The sequence below is a fragment of the Archocentrus centrarchus genome, chromosome 11, assembly GCF_007364275.1.
Source record: "Archocentrus centrarchus isolate MPI-CPG fArcCen1 chromosome 11, fArcCen1, whole genome shotgun sequence".
NCBI lineage: Eukaryota > Metazoa > Chordata > Actinopteri > Cichliformes > Cichlidae > Archocentrus > Archocentrus centrarchus.
Window position 1 is genome coordinate 6803944 of NC_044356.1, and position 25002 is coordinate 6828945.

The 25002-nt window shown below is 42.9% G+C and overlaps 1 protein-coding gene across 1 annotated transcript in view; it reads left to right on the top strand.

Moving 5' to 3' along the window:
- The window catches only part of erf (Ets2 repressor factor), a 42703-nt gene that overhangs the window by 6869 nt on the left and 10832 nt on the right, over positions 1-25002 (top strand). The window contains exon 2 of the mRNA XM_030741310.1: positions 20899-21133. Within this exon, the coding sequence (XP_030597170.1) occupies positions 20899-21133 (235 nt within the window). The remainder of the gene's footprint in view (positions 1-20898; positions 21134-25002) is intronic.

The window sequence follows — 25002 nt, forward strand, 5'->3', positions numbered from 1 at the left end:
TCACTGGGAATGCTATCTTGGCTAATGGGAGCTATCTGGACCTGCTTTTCTCTTGTCTTAATGTAGAGTTACATTTTCAGCTAGTGTCCCTCAGAGGCCTTCGAGCCTTGCCTGTGTATGCCAGCCAGAGTTTCTGAAACAGCAGAGGAGCTTGCAGCCTCGCATAAAGAGCATGCCGGGTCCCATCCACGTCGATGTTGGCCCACCCCTGCAACACTTCTGGTGCAGTCTTCGGTCTGAACATTGCAAGAGTTATATGGTTGTGAGTTTACTTCATTGTAAGTGCAGGATTCGATTAAATTGTGTAATAGCCACAATCCCACAGTGAAATTCAAGCCCTGAGTAGGGAATAAATTGTGGCTGTATCTCTCATTTTTATGATTGTGGATGTATACATCAGAGGGAATAGACAAAACAGCCTCAATCAGTATATTGGGCTGCAGTTCGTATAGATTATCTTTCTTATGTATCTCAGCAGGCAGACTTAAAGTTTCGTGAGCTTTATAATTGCTTTGCCTAAGGGCACTGTGGTGGTTCTTGTGTAACAGCTTAATCTATCCTCTAAAAGCCTAATGCATCCTCTTGTACTGTGAAACCGTTTAGAAATCAAGCATTTCGAATGTTGGACTATAACAGTGGCCTTTTTTCGATAAACTGGTATTTGTCGTTCTTTTTTTAAACGTCACGCGGACCTCCTTTGATTCCTCCTCCTGCAGGTAATGATCTCCCACAGTTCCCGTGTGATTTTTATATTTTTTGCAGCACCTGTAGACGGTGCTTGAACTTGTGAAGTGCAGCTGTGGGCTGTGCATGCTGGCAGGAAAGCTATAACAATCAGGCAAACACGTTTCCTGTGGAGATGAATAAATGATTGTTACACCTCCGGGGCTGTTCTCTATTTGTTTTATTGAGGCTGCTAACAGAAGAAATTATCTTCTCTTGTGTGATGCTTTTCTTTCTGCATGATTTTTAAGCTTATGTGATTTGAATGGACCTTCTGTTCTGTGATTGAGAGGTTGACACTAATATTTGACATTTATGTTGAAATTTTACTTGGCTGGCTTGTTTTGGTTTGTTTTTTCCCCCTGACAGCTTTAAGCTGCATATGAAGATGTAAACTTAGGAAACCTGCTAGAAGAGCACTGCAGTATCTTTCCATTTAATATTACTATGAGAACATTGGTCAGTGATTCCCACATACTGGCTTCAAACATCCACCAAGTCACCAGTGTCCCATCTGGAGTTTCTGGTTTAATCATAAAGAATAATGTCTTTGTAATTTGCATCAAGAGTATAAGAGATGAATCTGTATTTTTTGAAGCATATATAGAAGAAGAAAGGGTGTTATTATGAGCTAATATAGTTGTTACCAGGGGTTGATATCCATGAAGACCAAAACCGTTTGTTCAGTTGTTGTTTCTATTTCATTTTATTTTGTAGGTGGTTGTAAGCATGCTTTTTAATTCTGTTAAGTTGGACATTTGAACATGCGTGTCTGTAGGGATTGACTCACTGGAGTCGACCTCAAGTGGCCACTAGAAGAACTGCAGTTTTTGGGCTCTTTACCTTAATTGCGTAATTTCCTGTGACTACCTAGTCTGGCACTTCCCATCTCTTGTTTCTCCACTGTCGGGGTGACCAGGTCATTGTTCTCTGATATCATTTAACTGTTCTCAAGAAATTCTAGTCCTGCAGTCGGTTAGAGGGACTCCAGCTCCACCTTTGTGGACTGCGCCTGCTGACAGTACTCGATCTGCTCTGGAGATCCTGACCCCATCTCACCAGAGTCTGGTTCATCTATTAGTACGCCAATCTCACCAAGGTTTCAGAGCAGATTGGAGTCCGTCCACATGGCGAGGAACTGATTGGAGAGGCAGCTGATTAAATCTGTTACTTGCTGTCACAAAGTGTACATTATTCTTAAACATATTTAAGAAATCATGGGTGCTCCACCTTTCCTGTTCGCGTGGCCCCTGTTTCCACACAAAAAGCAGCTGTGGAGCTTTCAAACACAAAATCCTAACCTGACTTAAACAAAGTGCGCGCTGCTCCTGCTTTGACTGTGCAGATTTGTACAGATTGTATCACATGTTGCTCCTAAGAATGCGCTCATCTCTCAGTCAGCCTCAGTAACTGTAAGCGTTTATGATCGAGCGGGTTTGTGTTGGCTCCTTGACAGCTGACCCCCAGCGGGGCAGATGAAAAGACGGAGCAGGTCAAGTGGAACCAACGATTCGCTTCACCGAGCAGATAAGAGCGAGTTCTGTAGCAGGACGGATATCTCTGAAGCACCTGACAGGATGCAAGCTTTCCAGCTTCACTGATCTTCCCACACACGCCCGCAAATCTGTTTTGCATAAGCTTGCCTTCTGATGACATTTAACCTTCAAGTGACCGAGTAGCCATATATTTATATGTGGCAGTGATATATTTTAATAATAAAAATGTTTCCTGCCACCACTTTGTTGCTGTGCTTCTACAGATTTTTTTTTCTTTTTTTAAGAGGAATTGGCCCATAGGTTTGGCAGGGATAATTTTATTAATTTATTTTTATTTTACCAGGAAAATCCCACCGAGACTTAAAATCTCTTTTACGAGGGAGTCCTGGCCAAGACTGGCAGCAGTTACGTGGAAATGGATGGAAAACATGCATCTTTAACATTTTATATACTTTGATTTTGTTTCAGTTTGCTGGTAATTATTCCATAATTGGGCATCACATTTTTATACTTTTAGTGTTTCTGCACAAAATATTTTATACCCTGTTTGTTTAAGGGACTGATCTGTATTTACCATTAGATCCTATACAGAATACTGGTATGTTTCATCGGTTTATCATGTTATCCTGAGAGAACTGAGTTGATAAATCCAAAAATGCAGACAGCTCATTTGCCCTTGGAGCTTTTTTGGAGGCTGAGGGAGACAGAAGGTGAGGAGGCAGGGATGTGTTTTGTCTGTGGCTGTTTTGGCTGGAGTCATCCTGATTTAAAGAGGTGTGGAGAGCCATGCCGTGTGTTATGGCTATCATCTGTGGTTCGTGAAGAATGAGAGGTGGTGGGGGAGGAATGGGAGGCTTCCCTTGCTGGTTGGGTGTCATTTATGTCCAGAGGGATAGAGGTAGGTCTCCACCAACATGAGTCTGCTTTCTGCACACGGGATAAGGGGACAGACTAGGTGTGGTCCTGTATGGCTCTGTCTAATATTGCCAGCATTACCAGTGCCAGTAAAGTAGTTACAACCAAGTTGCTGCTGGAGCAAAAATCTCCACCAGATGCCATCTGTTTTTAGGGAGTCTGTTTTAACAAAGAAGCGTGGTTAGAGGTAGCCTGGCAGGTTATGTTGAAGCAATTAGAGTGACCTACAGTGGGTGGCAACATCTATTATTTTACAATACAGTGGGAGCATTGACATGCATCACATCCAGCAGTGCCATTCGCTGGAAAGGCGCTGCAGTGCCAGCGGAAAGTCTGGAGCAAGAAAAAAAAAAATCAGTGCTAATTTATAAAGCAGTTGTCAAATGATGTAAAGTAAATGAGACATTTTTTCAGACCACCTTAAGAGCCGCTGAGGGGAAAACCCTCTAACAGGTTGCAGTGAGGAGCGAGCTCCCTCTGGTTTTGTGGTGTTTGGACTTTGGGTTGATGCAGCCCAGACGTTTCCTGCCCCCTACCCCTGCTGGTCTATCACCCTAATTTTTAGCCCACACTGCCTGATTGAAAGTGTGAGCTGTGCAGCTTCTTTGCTAAACTTATTCATATGATCACAAATATAAACCTTGGTGCTTTTCCCAGTACTAATCCTACAAACCTGGCTTGTGGGATATGTTGATACCTAAACCTCCACGACTCCCGAGTTCTTGTGTGGTGCTTTGCTGAGGTCATTACTAAGGAGCCAGACATTGATTCAAACAGCTGTCCGTGGCTCTAACCTCAGAGGTTTGGCATACTCACAAATCAACTATTCAAGACCTCAAGAAAGGGACACTTTTTACTCACACTGCTCAGCAGATGTGGTCTCTTTAAGTTCCTGACCACCCCTGAATGCATCTTCAGTATGGTTGCCTTCACAGGTTTTCTGCAGACAGTTTATTACTCACAGCTTTCTACATTCAGGTCTCTCCTCTCTGTTTCTAAAGAGTATTTTATGAGACCCTATTAGCAGTATATTGCACAGACTTGTTTTAAGAGCAGAGACTTTGTCATAACTGTTCAGACCTACAATACTTTTGTGTGTGTTCACCCTCAAAGACTTGGTTTCAAGCCAAGAAGAACCCAGAAAATGCTGAAGGGTTATTGTGGATTCTTTGTGTGATGATGCTAAAAACACGTTGCCTTCAACAAGAAATCTAGCTGCCATTTCGGCACGAGTCAGCACACAACATTGTTGCTTTGAGATGTACGTGCTCCTTCTACAGGAGTGCATGTGCATGATAAGAAGAGTGCTTGGCTGTGCTCTTCAGAGTAAAAGCAGAAATTGTTACTTGTAAAAGAGTCACTGTTCAAATGAATTAAATCTCAAGCCAAGAAGCATCTGAGCCGGCTCCTGGCTGTGTCTGAAAGGCATATTTCTGATGCATGAATGGTGCCGTTTCCTCCGGCTGGTCTTTAATGATTTCATAGAGGCGCATAATGAAAAGGATCCTCTTTACTCATGACAAAGGCAGCAGCGCGTTGGCTGTATGTCGCCTTTGCAGGTATACGAATTCTATGAATGCATGCAAAAACAGGCAGCTGTCTTTTCCTTATCCTCTGCCGTGCATTTTGCAGGTTTTACCTCTTTAATTATTATCATTAAATGTGCAACAAGGTGCCCAACAGTTAGTCTGAGCTTATCCACATTTAAAATAAACACAGGTTTATGCAGCAATTATCTGCTGTCACGAACCTCGGATTTATTCAGAAACAAGCACTTATTTTAGATTTCAGTGGCTTTTAGTCACTTTAGTTCTATCTTAAGTTATTCTATAATAATAGGTTGACTTTACCCTATTATGTGCATTTTTTAAATTTTTTTTTCCCCTTTGTGGTGTAGTTTAATATTATAAAATCGGCATTGTAAGTTATGGATTAAATACACTGCCTTCTGATATTCTGATATTACCAGGTCTTTTACAGTTAGTGTCACTGTGACATTTTGACTGCATAAAGTTAAAATGAGGGCAGCTGGTTGTCTGTAAAAACAGAGTAGATCAGTCTGTTTGCTTTAGTTATCGGTCTGTTGGGAGGACTGTGGCTTTCTCTGGCTGTCGTAGCCTGTCCTGGGAGTGTGTGTGAGACGTGATGATGTTTGATGTGACACTGTGTGACCTAACATGTATGATGTTTGTGTTACCTAAAGGCTAATTGGCTGAAAACTTTGTTCGCGCTGCACATCACGCTCCGAACAAACACACCTGCAGGATCTTTCTCCCCACCGAGGTCTTCACCTTCTCTCACACCCACATTAAGACAAGAACAGAAGTTCACTGAACCTCTGTAACAGATATATGTGCAGCTTTCTCCAGCTCTAGCTCAGACGCACACAGTGTTGAGCTAAAAGGCTACAGCACACACCTCACCACTGACCACATCAAACCGTGAAGGGGTCGATGAGGAGCAGAAGGATCTGAAGACTGTGGGGTCGGGGTGGGGGGGGTTTACTGGCTGCATTTCACATGTAACAGAAAGCTTTACAGTCTGATTTTAATGTCAGTGTTCAGGCTTGTAGCTCGTTTGTATTTTGATCCAGATCTGCTGTGGTCAGGTACAGCACAGGGCGCCGCCTTTAAATCTACCTTTAGTCTTTAGGGAGGACTGTGCACATCAGTATGATCAGAACATGGACAGAAAAAGCAGCCAGTTTCACCTGCCTTATTTGACGGGAAAACATATGCATTTTTCTATCACTTTCTTTAACAAAAGTGCATTGTATTCAGATAAATTAAATGCAGTTAAAACCTTGATGCTATTAAAAGGCTTTCAAGCATGAAAACATCTTGCATTAAGTTTGAATAGGATGGGATGAGTGTGTGTGTGTGTGTGTGTGTGTGTGTGTGTGTGTGTGTGTGTGTGTGTGTGTGTGTGTGTGTGTGTGTGTGTGTGTGTGTGTGTGTGTGTGTGTGTGTGTGTGTGTGTGTGTGTGTGTGTGTGTGTGTGTGAGAGAGAGACAGAGAGATGGTATCACCCTTTGGAGGAAGAGGTCATGGGGGCAGTAGTCTAAGCAGAGCTACCCTGATTTCTCAATTCTCAGCCATCTCCTTCAGCTCTCCTCAGGGGACACTGAGGCATTCAAAGGCTGCCTGATAGACGTAATCTCTCTCTCGTGTTCTGGGTCTGCCTCAGGCTCTCCTCCCAGTTGTACACACCCAAAACACCTCACCTAAGAGGCGCCCAGAAGGCATCGTAGCAAGCTGCTGAACTACCTCAGCTGGCTTCATTTGTGGAGGAACAGCGGCTCTGCTCTAAGCCCCTCCCGAATGTCTGAGTTCCTCACCCTGTCTCTAATGATAAGGATGTCTGGGCTCATTTCCGTCGCTTGTATCTGCAGTCTCATTCTTTGTCATTTCCCACAGCTCTTGGCCATAAATGAGTTTAGGAACGTAGATCAATAAGCAAAGCAACAGCTTCGCCTTCACATTCAGCTCTCTTCACCACAGTGGGCCATCTCAGTGTCTGCACTGATTCACAAATCTGTCTGCCTCCCATTTGTCAGCAAGACCCTAAGCTATTTGAACCCCTCCACTTGGGGCAGCACCTTATTGCTAACCTTGAAAGGGCACACTGCCATTTTTTTTTTTTTAAGATGAGAGCCGCAGCCCAAGATGGTGCTAATTCTCATCCCAGCCACTTCTTATTTACAAAAAAAAACCCTTAAATATCCTCCATCACTGAGGTTTGGGTTTATTGGGGGTTTATTTAGGCTCAGTATACTGCTGGGCTAACCATACACTGGTGAAAACCCTAAAGCAGAAGGCAGGTTTAAATCTATTGGCTTCCACTGCAGAGGGTTCGACCTTCCACCAGAGGAAAATCTCCAGGACTCAGTCAAAAAAAATTATTTTACCTGGGCATAAAACACCCTTTCATTAACCCAGTGGCCATAATTAACAGACTTAAGTAAGGTAGCACAGACCTTAAATATATGCAGGCCAGTCAATCTTGCATGTATGATCACCCCTCAAAGGCCCATTTTGAACCAGTAAACTGAATTTTCTTAAGTGCTATTAAAACGTCTAAACTTATCTGCAGACACCCTGATAACAGATTTTATTTGACTTTTTCCCCCTCGGTATATTATCTTCCACCCCCACGAGCCAAGACACTTCTGTCTGTTATTAATGTTAAATCAAAGTGATTCAGGACACCGTTTTGGCCTCTGTTCACGTAAGAGGAAGCTGCCAAAATCTTAAAGGTGAACACAGGTTTGGCCTTGTCCTGTTCGCTGCTTCAAAGGAAGACCTTAAATTACGTTGGTGATAAGAAAGGCAGTGTGTCATCGGGCCATCACCATCAATGAGGCCATAAAGTTACATTTGTGTGTTGCAGGCGATAAAGTGAGAACAAACTCAGTAACCCAGAGCTCAGTTATTTAAAGATCCTAGCAGTCTGAAGAGTTTGTGCATATTTCCTTGGATGTTATGATTGATGAGTCGATCGAAGGGAGTTATCTAAATGAGAAGGAATGCTGAATCATTAACCATTGAATGATTACTTTACATGTTGAATATATTAGGTCGAAAGTGCTGTTCTTGTTCTTCTGCTAACTCCTGTGACCCATTCGGTGTCCCTGAAGGTTGCTCCACACCCCCCGGGAGGGGGGGGGCACAGGCAATGATGTATGAGTTGGTTTCTGTTTTATTTAAACGTGAACGTCAGTCAGTCCCCCAGACAGACACTAAGTCATCTCGCCCACTCGCAGCATGCGCACTTTATTAGGGGGCCTGGACCCCCCACATGCCATGAAAATGGGTGATCTCTGGCTTGCATTAACACACACACACACACACACACACTCTTCTAATTTTCTCACTAAAGCTTGCGAGCATGGCGTGCTCATTTGGGCTGCCATCTCCCTGCGGTGACGCCGTCGTGCCTCTGTCTTTTAATGTTTTTACACAGGGAGCGAGCCACTCTGTCTAGAGACTGGAAGATCCAACTTTAATGCAAAAGAGGAATTAAGACTGCGGTGACTCTGCCAATGAGGAAAGGCTGACTAAAGCTTCCAGACGTCACACATGTAGAAAGTCCCCGTGCTGGCTGTTTTTGAGAATTTCACGGACACACTCATCCAGAGTGAATTCCTGTCACTCTGAATGTGCTATGAGCCACAAGTGGTAGACAAAGGATGTGAGCCAACGCTGACGACTGGCTGCCTAAAAGCACCGTGTTCTGGCATTTGTGTCAAATGTTCATATTCGAGTTAAGAAGAAAATGTAGAAAAACTTTGATTCTGTTCAGGAAACCTCTGCGTTTGTGTGGCTGATGTTCAGGAGCAGCTTGAGGTGAACTGGATAGATTTGGATAGATTGGGGTGGCTGTGGCTCAGGAGGTAGAGCAGGTCATCTACTAGTTGGAAGATTGGTGGTTCGACTGAACTAATCAAATCCTGTTACCACAGTTCAGTGACTAGTTCAGTTACTGTTATCCTTACTGTTAAATGCATTATCCACTGACAAAGTTACCAGTTTTTCTTTGAGCACTAATTTAGTCAATCGTCAGGTGAATTAAATTTTTTATTTATATAGTGGCAGTTTACAGCAACAATCGTATCAAGGTGCTTTACATCCTAAGATAAAGTCCCTGCAATCAGACTGTCCTCTCTGAGCAAGCACTTTGCAATGGTGGGAAGGAAGAACTCCCTTTTAGCAGGAAGAGACACAGAGAGATCACAAACAACAACCAGCATGGTCATGCACTGCTTTTTGTAACCTCGTGCAGGCGCCACGCCAGGCACTGCCAGGTGGAAGACACCTGGCAGTATTGTTTTGTTGAAACAACAGTAAACTGGTATCCATACTGGGTTAATATCAGACAGGGTTTTCTATTGAATTGAATTCTAACCAACATATCAAGTTGAACAGTTGCTAATATACCTGGGCAGCCCACTTCAGTAACTTTTGTGTGGGGAAATGCTTGTAGGTATCCAGACTTTGAGGTGTTTGGATTGGTCTAAAGCCTTGATTATACTCTGTTGCAGACATGGACAGCTGAGCAGTCATTCGTGTACACTGAGCTCTGGTGCCTTGGGTATATGCATGGTTGGTGCATTGTAATGTAAATTCTCCACGGAGAAGTCCATGTGGTCACAAAAACAGGCGGGTATGCAGATGACCACATGGACCCAAATGAACCTGAGCAGACACCATCAGACTTACACAGAAAGAGAGCGAGAGTTAGCTTGGTGTAAATCTAATAATAAAGTTTCTAATTTATTTGTCCAATGGTCTATGTGCATGACACTGGTTATATTGTATGCAATTCCTGGGAAAGGTTTTCATTTGGGCTTGGATGTTTTTCTTTATCTAGATGAAGAGCTTAAGGAGTATCCTTTGCTCATCCTATCTTGGATGACTCATATTCTTATCGTCACAATGTAGTAAACGAATATTCAAAAATTTTTTTACTGTAGACGAGGACACATGTATATATTTGAACTACAGGTGTTAATCATTTCCCAGCTTTGCCCTCTCTTGTCTGATATTAGTTCTTAGGATCATTGCCGTCTAGAACTAAATGTTTTATGGCTTTAGGGACATTAAGATAAAGTTAGTTTATTTCAGATGGGACTGCAGACAGGAATGGTTTGTTGATCCTTCCTTCCTTCACTTTTTTTTGTCTCCTCTATAAACGAAACCTTTAGCATTGTTGTAATCAACAGTGGAGCCTCCCTGTCTGTGTGGAAAGATGCTTAAAGGGAAAGGCGGGAGTTGGGACTGTGAAAGGAGGACATGGAGTTTGATTGGCAGGGACTACGGGAATGAGTCACTCATCCGGCCCCCTGAATTTGGAGCTGTGGGCCTATTCTGGGCTGCGGTGACACGTGTATGTGTGCGGTTGTGTGCATGGATGCATGCACACTAATGTACACACGGCTCAGTCCAATAGCTAAAGTCACCAAATTTGTGCTGTTGGCCTAGCCACACACAGTGTGTGTGTGTGTGTGTGTGTGTGTGTGTGTTTCTGTGTTGGAGGAAAATGAAAGTAGTCTGGTGACCAAACCACAACACAGGAGCCAGATTTTAAACAGATATTTATCTTCTCTCTCCTCCTGCTGCACTAAAATCCCCTCAGTAACACCACCGCTGCACATCACTCCAGTTCCACTGTAACCTCCATTAATAGCTTCACATAACTGTTATAAGTATTTTAAAAGTAATGTAACTTTTGTAATTTATTCTCAGTACACCATCATGACACTGCATTTAAAACAAAGTAAAGATCAGGGGTTTGTTTCCGCATACAACAGATTTTGCCCCCCCCCCCCCCCCCCCCCCCCCAAAAAAAATAAAAAGGAAAATCACCAGAATTGTGATTAAAATTAATCTTTTTAATTTTAAGCAGGGTGTCATTTACTTATCAGTGACATTTTAGTTAATCAGATTGGCTGAAATAACAGGAATATCCACAGACTTCTGTTTTAGTAAGATGACACAGACTCATTGCCGTAACTATATTTGGAACAGTTGGGCCAAACTGGGGGGAAAACCCTGAAGATGTGGTTTAATTGTGAATTTCAGCTTAAATTCAAGGGGCTTTTACAAAAATATTACATTAACCATGCAGCCATTTTTTTTACATACCTACACAGATTCAGCCAACGGGGGAAATGTCAGTGAGAATAATTTATTCTCTTTTGATTAGTGAATAGGGATTCACTTTTGTTCCAGGTTCCAAATTTTCCTCCTCTTGATTTGTTGCCCTTTCCTTTCTCACTGAAACAACAGCATGACCTGCTGACCTTGCTTGATGACACTCAATGAGGCATTCTTGTTGGTGATTTGCAAACGAAGCATTCCAGTTAAAGGGCAGGTTTCTTGCTCAGTTTGTCAGCTGACCGCTCAGTTTGATGATGATGATAATCAGCAAAGCAACTTCCTGATTGGACGCCTGCTGGTTTGTTGAGCTTTAGATCGGCTGACTTACTTGTTTCCTGCTGACACGGTGTTTCATTTCTAACTCGCTACTATTTACAGATAGTAAAGATTTCCTTCCAAATTCCACAATAACTACAGGAAGTGAGCTCGAGATCTTCAGCGGGGCAGTCGAGTAGCCGGGAGCTCGTTACAGCCGAATGTTTTACAGTGTTGTCATTTTCTGGAAGGAAGGCATGCTCGGACGAGTTTGGGAGCATGTGTGCAGCATCTATGTGTTTTTCCTCTCTGGGAAAATAGGCCTAAGAGTGATAAGTCTCCAGCCTTGGCTCAGGGGCTGCAGATTAGTAGATAGAGGTTTGAGCTCTGAGATCATCACTGATGTGTCTGCTCAGGATTTTGTTTTTCATTATTGCAGTAGTAATAATCCTTTCCTGTGAAGATTGCCTACTTTGCTGCTTTTAATCTGTTCAGCCTTCTTTATTTCCCACCGGCAATCCTACTAGTTAATTATTTGTCTTAATGAGATTGAAAGGTGCCAAAGATACAAGCGAGGGATCTCAGGAACATGGTTATGACATGTCTGCTGAATTTAAAGGAGCTTCCCCCTCATATCAGAGTATAACAACTGTCTCTTGAATGCACACATTTAAACTAACCCAGGGCCAGTGTAATCACAGTTTTGGCTCCTTGTAAGATGCTTTGGACTAATGCAGGACGTGACCGGTTCCTGTCTGGGTCCCAAAGTAGCACATTTAGCTGTCTCACTTTAGTACAGATGGCCTAAACGTGGCAACGGGTTTTATTTGCTTTTTCCTTTACGTGCTAACTCCCTACTTTCTACTCAACTAGTCAACCTTTTGGTTTTCATACTTACTGGTACTTACTACATACTAGTTTGACCTGTCAGTCAAAACCTTGAGGTGCACTAATATAGTAAATTTAGATCTAATTTATTACTATAAAATTAACGCAGAATACCCAGGTGCACCTTGACCTCCCTTGATGCACATCATTTGGGAGCCAAATGTTTCTGTCCTCACTAGTTGGCAGAAGAATCGGTTCTCCGCTAAACAAATCATGTTTGGAGATTTTTGATTCTTGTCACCATTAGTTGGCGCTGCGTCCTCAGCAGATAGCCGTGTCTCACTGTATGACACAACGATGTGAACGTGGAGGTGACTCTGCAGGGCTTCAGTGTAGAAAATGAGCAATGATGTGTCAGCCATGTCAGAGTAAACTGGCATAACCACGTGACTGTAGCAAAGAAGAACAGGGTGTTAACATTAGCCTCATAGCTAATATAATTTGTGTGCGTGTGCAGTGTGTTGTATGGCGCAGAGAGCCACACATTTAAGCTACGATTTGATTGTTGAAGAACATGTTTAAAGGTTTCCAGTGGCTGTTTGTGTTTGAACAGACCGGGTTTGCCCTCATATGTTAGACTGTGTTTAATTCTGACTGTTTCAGGGTGTTTCTCTCCTGATTTGAACTACTTGGTAACCAGCAGTTTCTGCAGCATCTTAACTCCTCATCCTGTTCATCTGAAATCTGGAGCATTGTCTGGGTTGGAAGTCTATGAGAAACATAATTCACATTAAGATCTGCCTCTGTTAGGCAGTGATGTGAAGAGTGACCAGAGGGGAGCGTGTAGGCTGATTAAGTCTCAGTGCCAGCGGTGTTTCCATGTGTGCCAACAAACCTAACTTACCAGCCTGGAATAAATCTCCTTCCAGTTCAGCTTGTAGAAGATGATTCGAGCCTGTTTGGAGGGTCAACACCCATCACTGTTCTTCAGTTTAGCTGGCCTGATTTTATATTTTTATTTTTTGTTTGTTTTTAGGATTCTGAAAGGAACAAAAGCAGACCAGGAGAGATCATTTTTTAAAAGTATGACCGTGAAATATTTACGATTAAATATTTACATCATAAATGAAACCTGAACTTAAGCAGAAACAAAGCCTCGGGGTTTAAGTTACATGCTTCATTTATCTGACCTGACTGCTCAGAAATGGATTTAGATCTTCCCTTCGATGGTTAGCAAGAATAAAACTGAAAATGGAGAGGAAATATCAACGAGGGTATGAAGCTTAAAATGAATCTGTAAAATGAGGGAAATGGTCCTCCTTTGTTATTTTTTTTTTTTTTTTTTCTGTGCAGGATTTTCAATTTCAAATCAGGCTGTTGAAGTCTTAAGTTTAAGAATAGCTGCCATAAAGTGTTAAACCCATTGTTAAAGTTTTTGTTATATTTTAAGCAGCTTTGCTTCCTGTCCACCATGAGTTTTTTGGTTTTTTTTTTCCTCAGCTCTTGTGTACAAAACTCATTCAGCCAAGCTTTTCTGTCTCATTTCCTTTATGCTCTCTGATTCTCTCTGTGAAGCTTTCGGTTTTCCTTTGGCGTCATACGACTCTTTTTAGTCTCTGTTCCTTGGTGGGGAAATGAACATGTGAGCGCACCTTTCAGACTCATATCCGTACCCTATTATAGGATTAGATTAATTTTTTTTCCTCCCTTCAGTAAATGCTCATCCTGTGTGCATCTCCCTAACGCTGACCCCTAACAATCTCCTCCCTCCTTATCAGTCTGTTCATTCGTCTCTCTTTATAAGCATTATGTAACGGAGGATCATGTGAGAACTGAGGTGAAGGTTCACGCTGTGCACCTGCGGACACTCGTCTTCTTTTCCCCTCTTTGATCCCTGCTGGATATCTTCTTCTTTCACCTTTCTTCCTCCTCCTCCTCCTCCTGTCTGCGTTTCCACCTGACTTCTTCCGTCCTCATCCCATCCATTTCTCCCGACTCCTCCCTGCCTTTAAGCCGCTGGCTCCTCGATTCTGAACTCCATCCTTGATGGGTAATTATGAGATCAGCTCAGTGAGGAGCAGAGTTTTTAAACAGTAGTTTAAGGATCAGGACTCCTCATTAGAGCAGAGTTACTGCCTGTTGTGCTGCAGAGGGATAGTTAGCTTTGTGTGTGTGTGATTAATAGTTAATCACCTTAAACTGACTATTCTTTTTGTGTGGAGCGTGCATGTAATCTCTTTTCATTTGGAGATCCTAAAGTGTTGCAGTTAAATATTGAGTCTGAATCTTAATTCTCTTCTCATTTGTTTATTTGTGTTTTCCTCTAAAATATGACTTTCTGCAGATGCCAGCGCCGTTAACGCCCAGCGGAGATTCCCGTTTCCTGTTCTGTACCCATTTATTTCCTGCCTTTATGTGTTATCCTGATTCCCAACGCTGATTTTAAAAAAATATATATATATATCCAGATTTCAGCAGTGAGCCAGCCCCCTTAGTCGTTTAGCCTGGCCCGCTACCTCTGTGGGTCTCTCTCCATGGCCCTGGATCATTATGCTGCAGACAGACACACACCGACCTTTCCAGTGCTAAATATAGGTCTGCCAAAGAATAGGAGGAAGGGAGGGAAAAATAAATGGGGGATAGATGGATAGATGGAACGGCATGTTAAAGAAACTCGCTGGAGAGAAAAAGGCAGCTTGTGTTTGGGCTCAGCGGCTGCAGGCCTTTTTGGACAATACCCCAACGATTGTTATCAGTTATTATGAGTGCTGTTCCAACTGCGGTGACGTCAGAGTCCGTAAGAACAGCAGACCTGCGTGTTAAACCCGCTCACCCTGTAATTATTGCTGCACAGATTGTGTGTTTCTCTTGGAAAGGAGCATGCAGGTGGCTTGGGACCGCAGGCTAATAGTAAATGAGTTTTAATGCCCTGTACTCGGCTATATATAGACTCCAGTGCGGCCTGAAACCGTGTGCTTCCCCCTCTCCCTGACTATCAGAAATTCTTCCTGTCTGGAGCAGAGTTTGCCAGATAGTACAAAGGTTTTTTCCCTTTGTCGACTTGTGGCCTCCTGTGCTGTCAGCCATGGACTAAACTGGAGAAGCCATAAAACAAGCTGGATAATGTAGCTCAGACAGTATTAACGCTTTACTCGCCGCTGAGGAGTAGTCCTCAGAGCTCTTGCAGTTACACGTGTTGGCATTATGTTTTAAAAATATTCCAAATTTATTTTTAAAGGTTTCTCCGGCATGTTTACAGTCCAATAACACTTCTCTAACACTTGGTACACAGCTCTGGTGTGAATAAAAACAGCTCAACTGCCAGAAAACACACACAAAAGACAGTTTTTGTTTTTTGTTTTTTTGGCATATGTTTTTACATGCACACCTAACACAATAGGCTAGAAACCAGTATTGGTTGGTACTTTTACTCAAGGGCTTTTAAGTTCAGTAATAATGCCAGTTATTAAGTTATACTATCAGGCTTGGTCAGCAGGCTGCATCCATAAACCGTACAGGTGCAGCGGAAGCAGAGGCCGAGCAGACGCTGATTACCTTCAAAGTGGCCACGCCCCTAATTCCAGTATCCAGGTAGATGAATTGTGAAACAAATTCAGTGCCTTCAAAGTGGCACTGAATTCAGCACAGTTATGAAGGGAGAAATGAAGCATAAAGGATAAAACAATTGTTTGTAAACGTGCTATTTAATACTGTTAAACTGGGCATTTTATCATGGGAGTCTGCAGGTACTGAGGTGCTGTTGGAGCAAGACTGCACAGACTCCATAACCCCCATAACTGTATGCTGACCTGTCACAGTGAAGCCTGTTTAATACACCCTCTGTGCTGCTGTCAAAGATTTTTACTTTGTTTCTACTTGTGTTAGGGTTTCAGTTTAATGATGAAGTATAATCTATAACCTTCTCTCAGGGGTTACTTTGTATGAGTTTTCTTGCTGCTTTAGTCTTTCTGATCTCCATCTTTTTGCTCTCAGCCTTAATGTCTGTGTTTACTTTCACTCTGTTAACCACCAGCTGTAAGAGATGCCCCTTCAGCTGGACCCTCATTGTTGGTGTGTTGAAATGCTGCACAATCAGCGGTGCTCTCTGGATCTCTCTGTGTTGCTTCTGAATCAGTTCAGAAGGAGTGAATGAACAGATCTTGCGTGTCCCTTGAAATGAGATGTAAACTGTGTACAGTAGTTTGAATGCAGATTTATCATCACGATGGTAAAAGCGTGCGTCTGCGGTGCTTTCAGGACAGGCCAGCGCGTGTTTTGTAAACAGTGTGTGACGGTGAAGCCGGTCTCTTCTGGCCAGGCGGCTTTAGACAGATCACACCCTCGCCCTGCAGCTCTGGCTCTGCGCCGCAAATTCAGAACTCTTTTGGCAAGTTTCTGTAATTGAATAATATTTTGTCTTGTTTGTCGTGACTCTGCCATTTATTTTTAGAGCTAAAAGCTTTTGTTGCTAGGAGACTGTGTGTCTTAGGAGAGGCTGAGTGAGTGAGGGAGGGAGGGACGCTATGAAAGAGAAAAGAAATAAAGAAAGGAAGCGATGGCTGCGGCGTTGAGGGGGAGAAAGGCGGAATCTGTGAAAGGCGAACGACAAAACGAACGAGCTATGAGTCAGCAGGGACATCTGCAACACACACACATGCAGTGGGCATGGTTGCTATTTCTGTGAGCTTTGTCTGTGTGCTCTGTGCACCCACGCATGAACCCACTTACCTCTCGCCAATAACCTGTGTTGTGTATCTGTGTACTTTGCGAGATATTAGCTCGCCCACTTTGATTTAATCCCCCCTGCTGTGTGTTGTGTCATCGGGTATCTGTGCATGTACTACATGTGTGTTTTTCAGCAGTGATTGTGTCACAACGCCTAACCTGTCCCCAGTGACAAGAGCCTTATTGTCCACTGTATGAATCATATGCTTGTACCCCATTAGTAATCTGCCTTCAAATGGCTGTTAGCGGCTATCACAGCCAGCTCGTCTGTCTTTGGCTCTCTCTCTGAGCACCATTGGACATCAGATAGCAGCATGTTGTTTATTACTCACCAGGAGCAGGCCTGTTTTTTCAGGATATTTTTCACTCTTCCTTAAGATTGCTTCTGTAAGTTTCCTGAGTGTGTTAGCTGCTGCCTTAAAAAATGAGCTAGTTTTTGAAAGTAAAGCCACCAGATCTGGAGAATGAAAGTCAGAAAACTCATTTTAAGTGATCATTAAAATCTTTGAGAACCAGTCTTTGAGTTTAGCCTTCTCTGACTTACACTATAAATGTCTGTGTGCACTGAGCCCTGAACCTTTCTAGATGTGCATGTGCCAACATAAATGTTAGAAGCAGCCGGATGAGAAATTTAGTGGTTCTTAATGTCACCTTTCTTTAATTTCTGTCATATGTACCGTATAGTGTTGGATACCAGAGGTTCAAGCAAATCAAAACCTCTGGCTTCTTTTTTTTTTTTTCTACTCTAGGATCTGTGTGATATCAGTGAGGGCTGATATACCAAATATATTCATAACTCTGGCTGTGAACACAAAAGCACTGCCTACCTGTTGCTCAAACCACAAGATTATGAGGGGCAGCCAATCAAAAGAAAGGTGGCTTAAAGGAGGTGGAGTTAAAATGGCTTGTTTCAGACAGTGAATGAACTGAGAAGCTGCAGCCAGGCCTCACTATGAGATGTATAAGGATTAATTTGAGCTGTAGTAAAAGAAGCGGTGCTATGAGCGCTTCTTCCAAGGTGTGTTGAATAACAAAACGTTCTCAAATTTCTCCGTTGCTCAACTGGGGTCTCTATTATTTAGCCAGATGTTGATACACAAGGAGCAGCTTGCTGCTGTTTGCAAAGTTTGAAGTCTTGTGATGATATTTTGAATAGTTTTTCATGCACTAAACGATCTGCTTCCATGGTTGGGTGGTATGTGTATGTGACTCTTTGTTATGTGGCTATGCTGTGTATTGTAAACACCAGCCAAGTGCCTTTTTGTGGCTTTCTTTCTCTCTGTATGAGTGATGGCTCCATAGGTCTTAGTTTACATACCGCCTTTTGTGGTTAGGTGCTGCTGGTATTGGTCGGTTATTTATTACTGATGCAGTCTATTTCTGCATCTGATACTTGCACCACTATTTTCCTGACGTATGCATTCACGGTGAGGGCCGGTTCCACTTTGCACACCTGATAGTGGACTTTGGTTTCCAACTGGGTTAGTTTTTCCATGACTCACTTTGACTCCGTTTACACCTGCTAATAAAATGCCATCTGTGTGTGGATAAGAGAAAACACATGCTAGTTTCAAAGTGGGTTGTAAGCACTGTTGTGGTCTGAATTTGAATGCATCGCAGCACTGCAATCAGCATCAGCACAGCAGTTATTTGTGAAAGCAAATCAGATGGTGTGTTGAGAAAGGTGTGTGTGTGTGTGTGTGTGTGTGTGTGTGTGTGTGTGTGTGTGTGTGTGTGTGTGTGTGTGTGTGTGTGTGTGTGTGTGTGTGTGTGTGTGTAGGTAGGGATGATGTGACCCACTCTGGAGTTTGTCATCCACTCAAGCTTCACAGAACACCTTCACACACGATTTGTTTCCATCATTGTTGCACTTTCAGCTGGTTCACAGTGAAGGACTCACAAACAGATACAAACACTGCAGTAGCAAAAATGACCTTTTGACAGAAACAGTGTAACACTGCTCCTTTCTGCCCTGATTAAAAAGTAAATATCGGGAACACATTTTACTTTTTTTTGATAACGTGACACCTACTGTTCCTGTTCTGTTGACTTCAAAGAAAAGAGCAAGTGTGCACACATCCAGGCTAAATATGTTATCTGCCAGAATCAAAACACAGTGTCTGCACACTGTTTGGCTCCATTCTCAAACAATCATGCAAAAGCAACGTTGTGATCTCTCCTCAAACCTTCGGCGACAGCTGGCCCATCCGAGGGTCCAACCCAGGTCCACTGAAGGATTTGCAAAGGAGGGCATAATGTTTGGACGTTTGGGGAGTACGAGCCATTAACAGGGCTTTCAAATTGTTTTGGAGTAGCAGGGGGCATGCCAAAGTAGCAGGCGCTTTATGACCGAGACCGAAGCCATGACGGCAGCAGACGATATGAATAGTCACATGGCAGTCGTGAACCAAACAAATGGCTCAGATTGAAAGAACGTAAATATTGTCACGTGCGTCCACACGGCGCTGGATACGGAGAAGGCGGACGGCGCAAAAATTTTTTTTTTAGGAAAATTAAAAAGTAGACGGCGCAGAGTGGTGGAGTAGGTGGGAAATGCGCCTGCCACTGGCATAATTTGAAAGCTCTGCATTAATGCAGTTTCCTACAGATTCAAATGAATTCAGGTGTGCCTTAAACCACAGGTTCTTAGCCAGCGTTAGATTTGATTTTGATTTAGTCTCATCTGGGCGCGGGGACACGTTGAAGCTTAATTTCATTTTGGCTCATCCAGCCGAACCAATGAGCTCATTCTATGGCGAGGAGCAAGGCGTCAGCCCGCCCATCCACCCACATTCCACAAGAATTGGTACTCCTGGTACTTCCTGTGGTTTCATTGTCTATGGATTTTGCATGTTATACACAAGTAAACAAAACCCTAACTTGAATAATGTAAATACAGTCCTAAAGAAATCCTGTTCATAAATGTTCCCAGTAAACAGGAGGAGCACAATGAAAAGGTCCTAATGGATTTTAATCCACATCTGGGCGCCAGGTCCACATACACTCCACACTACAGTTTATTTACCAGGTGTGTCTTTATTTTTATAGAGCTTATACCCCTCTTTTCAGTTTTTATGTCATCTTATCTGGTTTTCATCTGGCATTTCTCCTCTTTTCTGTGGTGGTTCTTTTGTGTTTTTGTCTGCTCTTATGGAGCTGCTCCAGAGCGCTTTCCTCTCGCATGTTGACAGGGTCATAAAGGATAAGAAGAAATAAGCATCTCCCCGTTTACTGCGCCAATTTGTTGGCTGCATACTCCTATACATGAGATGGTTTTCTGCATAGCAGGGCGATGCAGTGGCACCCAGTTTAAATGAGCACGAGTGTGCCGTGCAGTTTAATGGAGCCGGGTCCAGCAGGCCACGGCAGCCTTGGGCACATCGTTAACAGTTCGCTGTCACTGCGGTACAGATATGACAGACTTTGTAGAGTGTGGGAAACTGATTGTAACCTTGGTATTTAGGATAGTGTGTTTCTTTACAGTTACATAAACACACACACACACTCACAAAATTTAGCATTGTTATATTGTGCCCATATGTTTCCCACCCTCAGCTTTCTCAGCCTGATTGCCAAGGCACATCTGGTCCTAATAAGGTGTGTGTGTGCGTTTGTGTGTGTCAGTGCCTTTGCTATGCAGCCTTTCAGCCTGGCCTTCTGTAGAAGTGGTGTTGAGTCTTTTACTGCCACCCACTGCTTTACAACACAAAGCCTATACTTTAAACTTTCGGATAATGGTGCGTGTGCTCTGGCGAGCTCGTGCTCTGATAGTAGTTATAAAAAGCCACAGCTTATATTTTGTCTGTGCATATTTCAAGGCCTGTTAATCTGTTGTAACACTGCTGATTTTCCAGCTTTGATGCTGATAGCAGGGGAAGATTTGATACGACTGCAATCTGTGGGAACAGATTTAACCAAAAGTGCTCATCACCAGCTTTTGCTGAGACACCAAAGCCGTGCAAAGAGACGTGTTCAGGGATTTCTTAATGTTTTTCTGGCTCCCATCAATCTTAGGTCTTGTATCCTTTCTCAAACACTCCCCTCTCCTAACCTTGCACAGTTCCTTTGTCACAGTTATACTCATAGTTTAAAATCCTGACTGGTTTTAGCTTTAAACAAAAGCAGTTTACAGCTGTTATTTTGTTGACCCTGGCAACAAAATGGCCGCAGTCCAGTCCAGCCGACAATTAACGGCTTTAGAGGGATAAAAGTTGCAGATCACCAATAACATGACTCAAACACAAGACTTTACTTGTCACGATCATCCCTCTGAGCACCTCTCTCCTTCACCCCCCCAGGGTTTGCCTTCCCAGAGTGGGCCTACAAGCCGGAGTCGAGCCCGGGCTCCAGGCAGATCCAGCTGTGGCACTTCATCCTGGAGCTGCTCCGGAAAGAGGAGTACCACGATGTCATCGCCTGGCAGGGAGACTACGGAGAGTTTGTCATCAAGGACCCAGACGAGGTGGCCCGCCTGTGGGGGGCCAGGAAGTGTAAGCCGCAGATGAACTACGACAAGCTCAGCCGAGCACTCAGGTGGGACTGCAGAGGGGGGAAAGGGGGGAAGTTTAGTGGTTAAAGCAGATTTATTTGTGTCACTCTAGGCAGACATTAGCTTCTGAAAGCTGGATCACTTTACTTTTAGAAACATGTTCAGCAGAGCTTTGGCCACTCACACAAGACTGCAGCTCACATATATGATCAATATCTCCCACACGTGATTGGAGGCTGGATGGTGCCTTTGTGGTGCCTCGTTTTATTCTTTATTTTACTCCCTTACTTACTTAGAGGTAAATACATCCTGCATTTCACTCTGCTGTAGGGTTTAATCCCGGGATCCGGGATTCCCGGGAAATGCGATCAGAACCATTTCCCGTTTCCCGGGAAACGTTAGACGGGAAACCGGGAAAAAAGTCGCGCGCGTCGATTTGACTTTCAGAAAGAAAAGAAAGCTTCAGAATGTTAAATTTAAGGAAATATTGAGAGAAGGGTTCGTTTAATGCGAAAAGCATTACTCTTCATTTCAGGCACGTTCAGCCTCCGTTTAAGGCTTCAGCCTTCATCTCAAGCGTTTTAATAGAGGTATTACACAGTTGTACTTTTTTCCTCTTTAATTTGTTGAAATCGTAGGCAATGTGTTTACCCTAAGGCATTTTGTATTATATAATTTTATATTATATATTGTTATATTGCATTATATAGCCTATAAAATATGCCTGCCCTGAACAATAAAGAAATATCTGTTTAACTTCGAGTGTTTCTTTTCCTCGTTTGCAGCCGCTTACTAACAATCATGAATTAGGATACGGGCCTAATGGGTGAAGAAATGATCATGAAATAGATTGCTTTAACATATTTCGCTTTTAAAATGGAGTTGAGTAAAATGTATATTTTTTAGGCTATAAGGATTGGCCAGTTTTTCAAAAGACGATTCACAGCGAACCTACTTTAACCCTCAGACACGGTGTTATAAATTTGCTGTTGCCAGAATGGCAATGACCAAGTCGTAGTGCATTACTCAAGGCTCTGTGTTATGCCATATTATAGTGTAGTACGGTAGTTAACTTTTCAATGACTATTACAGCGTTCCACTGGTGGAGATATAGCGCAACAGATGTCGCCACGACAGCGTGGCTGAGCCTTTATCAATGCTGTGGAAATGAACCGTATTGTTTTGCACCAGCAGTTGTAAAATAGCTTGGTATAATTCCATGTACAATGGAGGAATATTCGAATTATATTTGTTAAGGGAGTGTTGAGGAACGATACAACACCGCATAGCTCGAGCACTCGAATGTCGAGATGTAGGTTTTATTGCGTTAATCAAGCCAACGTTGCCCCCTACTGGGCATAACAGGACATAGCTGGAAAGCTACCTCTACAATATCACAATAGGTTAAGGCCGACACAGGCTACAGAAGGCCTAATTAAAATAAAAAAATCAATAAACTTTTTCCCGGGATTCCCGGGAAATGGCTCGTCATTTCCCGGGATTTGATTCATGTCATTTTCGGGAAAAATATTAAACCCTACTCTGCTGTCATTCTCAGGCACGTTTGTCATCGACTGAAACTTGTTGATACTACCAACATCAATTACAGTGCCCCCCCTCCCCTTGTGCCTCAAGGGTTTGGGTTCAACTTGAGCCAGAGATTTTTGTTATCCCTTCATTTTCTGTCATCAGCAGGTCATAAAATATGTGCCTCGGGGTGGTCGCAGCTCTTTAAACATGTTTTAAATACATAGTTGGGAACAAAACACTTTAAATTTGTGCCATTGCCCCAAAACTCAGTTTGAAATGTTTTATTCATGACACAGCGGGAGCTTTTGGCACACAGTGCCACTGTTTTCACTCTTTAGATCAGGAACAGGCCTGACTCAGAGTCCAGTTCACCAGCAGCAACCAGTCACGGTTAACCTTGTTAGCATATAGTGAATGTAATCAGCAGAGGAGGTAAAACTGCTTTAAGGCGCTTGATATTAAAACTTCTTTATTTTTTGATCCATTCAGGCTGTTTTTTTTGTGTTGGTGTAGATGCACAATACTTACATCAGCTTGTGCTGAAGTCCTCAGACTCAGCTTACAAGCAAACCCTGAAGCTGATGATGAAGAAGGCCTTCGCCAGCCTCCTCGTTACTTTACAGAAATGAAAGGTGCCGTTTGAACAGCAGATGAGGAAAATTGTAACTTGTAGTGGTTTAAGGTGTTCCTGGAAGTGCCGAACCTGATTCTTCAGTTTATCTGAAGTGACCTGTGCATAGAGTATATTTTCACAGGTTTGGTCCTAAATTTAACAAAAAAGTCTGAAATTGAACCTTTAACCTTTGCTGCCCTTGCTCATTGACAGCAGGAGTACTAGTTGGTTAAATTGGCTGGTTATTTAGATTATTTTACTGAACAACCACAGTAACCTGTTGGTTCTAAGGTGTTACGTTGCCACACACCCCTCTCTGTGATGGGGTATGTAAATGACTGAGGTGACAGCCACACAAACCAGCACAGAGCTGCAGTACTTTGATGTAGTTGCAGTAGTTGGATGTAGACCACCAGTGTAAACTGGTGTAAAACCAGCTACTCGTGGTTTGAGTGTTGACTTTCAATATTAGTTTTTCTTTTTGTTTTTAAAAGAATTAAATTGGTCACCACTGACATCCCAAAGTAACCACCCTGGAACTAAGCTTAAAGTAAGCTTAGGTCTAACACAGACCTAAGGTCATGGCTTAGCCATGACCTTTTTGTACTACTGTGGAAACTTTTCTCACCGCAGCCTAGCCTTGGTACACCTGATGTAAGCCCATGCTACGACAGGACCGCAGAGCCGGGGTGGATCATACTTGTTGATCTATTAACACCAATGAAAACCAGCTGGCTTTTCTCGGCTCTGTTCTTCAGTCTAAACGGTATTAAAGGTTTTACCTGTGCTTAGTAAGACTGGTGTGGACTGATGCTAATATTAAGCCTCATATTTAGGTCATGTGTTCCTAACAGCTAACCGTAGCACAGGGGACCGTTTCATCAGTAAAGGTTAAGTTGCAGCAGCTTGTGTTGAACCTCAGATGGACTCTGTGATAAACTCAGGAAAGCATGCTGGATTGATTTTAAAATGGAGCCTATTTGAGGGGAGGAAAGTACATCAGACCATGGGGTTAAGGATAACACTGTCCACACACAGCAGAACTGCAGCATCATTTATTCTTAAATTATCATGAGTCTGTGTTTAGTTTTCTATTCATTTGCACTTGTAGGTGTTAAAAACAAATTCAAAGGATATTTTGAAAATAGGCTGTCGTCATAGTTTGCCATGAACTCTATTTTATATTATGCTGCACTGAGAGAGACCAGACTGATGCACTATAGACCAGAAAAAATGTTTTTCTTCTTCATCTTTCCAGACTTCCATTCATCGTTCAATAATAACTCATCTTAAAGACCTTTGGCTGCATTTCCCACTTAGTTTGAGCTCATTTATTTCTGTATTTCTGGCTTCTTTTTTTGTAACTTTGGTGATTTTGTTTGATTTACAACAGTTTGTGAGGTGAAAGAAAAGGAACGAAAACAACTGGTGTGTAGTCGTGATTTGTGCATCTGCGCGGCGTGCTGAAACTCGAGGGTGTCAGCCGATTTAGAAACACACACCTTCACCCTGTGCAGAGCACATGTGGGATGCTGCAAATTTTTATTTAGCTTCCAGTCTGTTCTCGTGAACACACACACACAGTCATTTGTGTCGCCTCCTGTGTTGTAGGTTGGTGTGGGATATAGTTTGCTATGGTGATGACTAGTTGTGCTGCCTCGTCACCACGCACACACGCTCCCACAAACACACACGCGCGCGCACGCACACACAAACACTTAGCACCTTGTTATATGTCAGTCCTCCTCCAGCCCATCTGTGTTGTTTGTT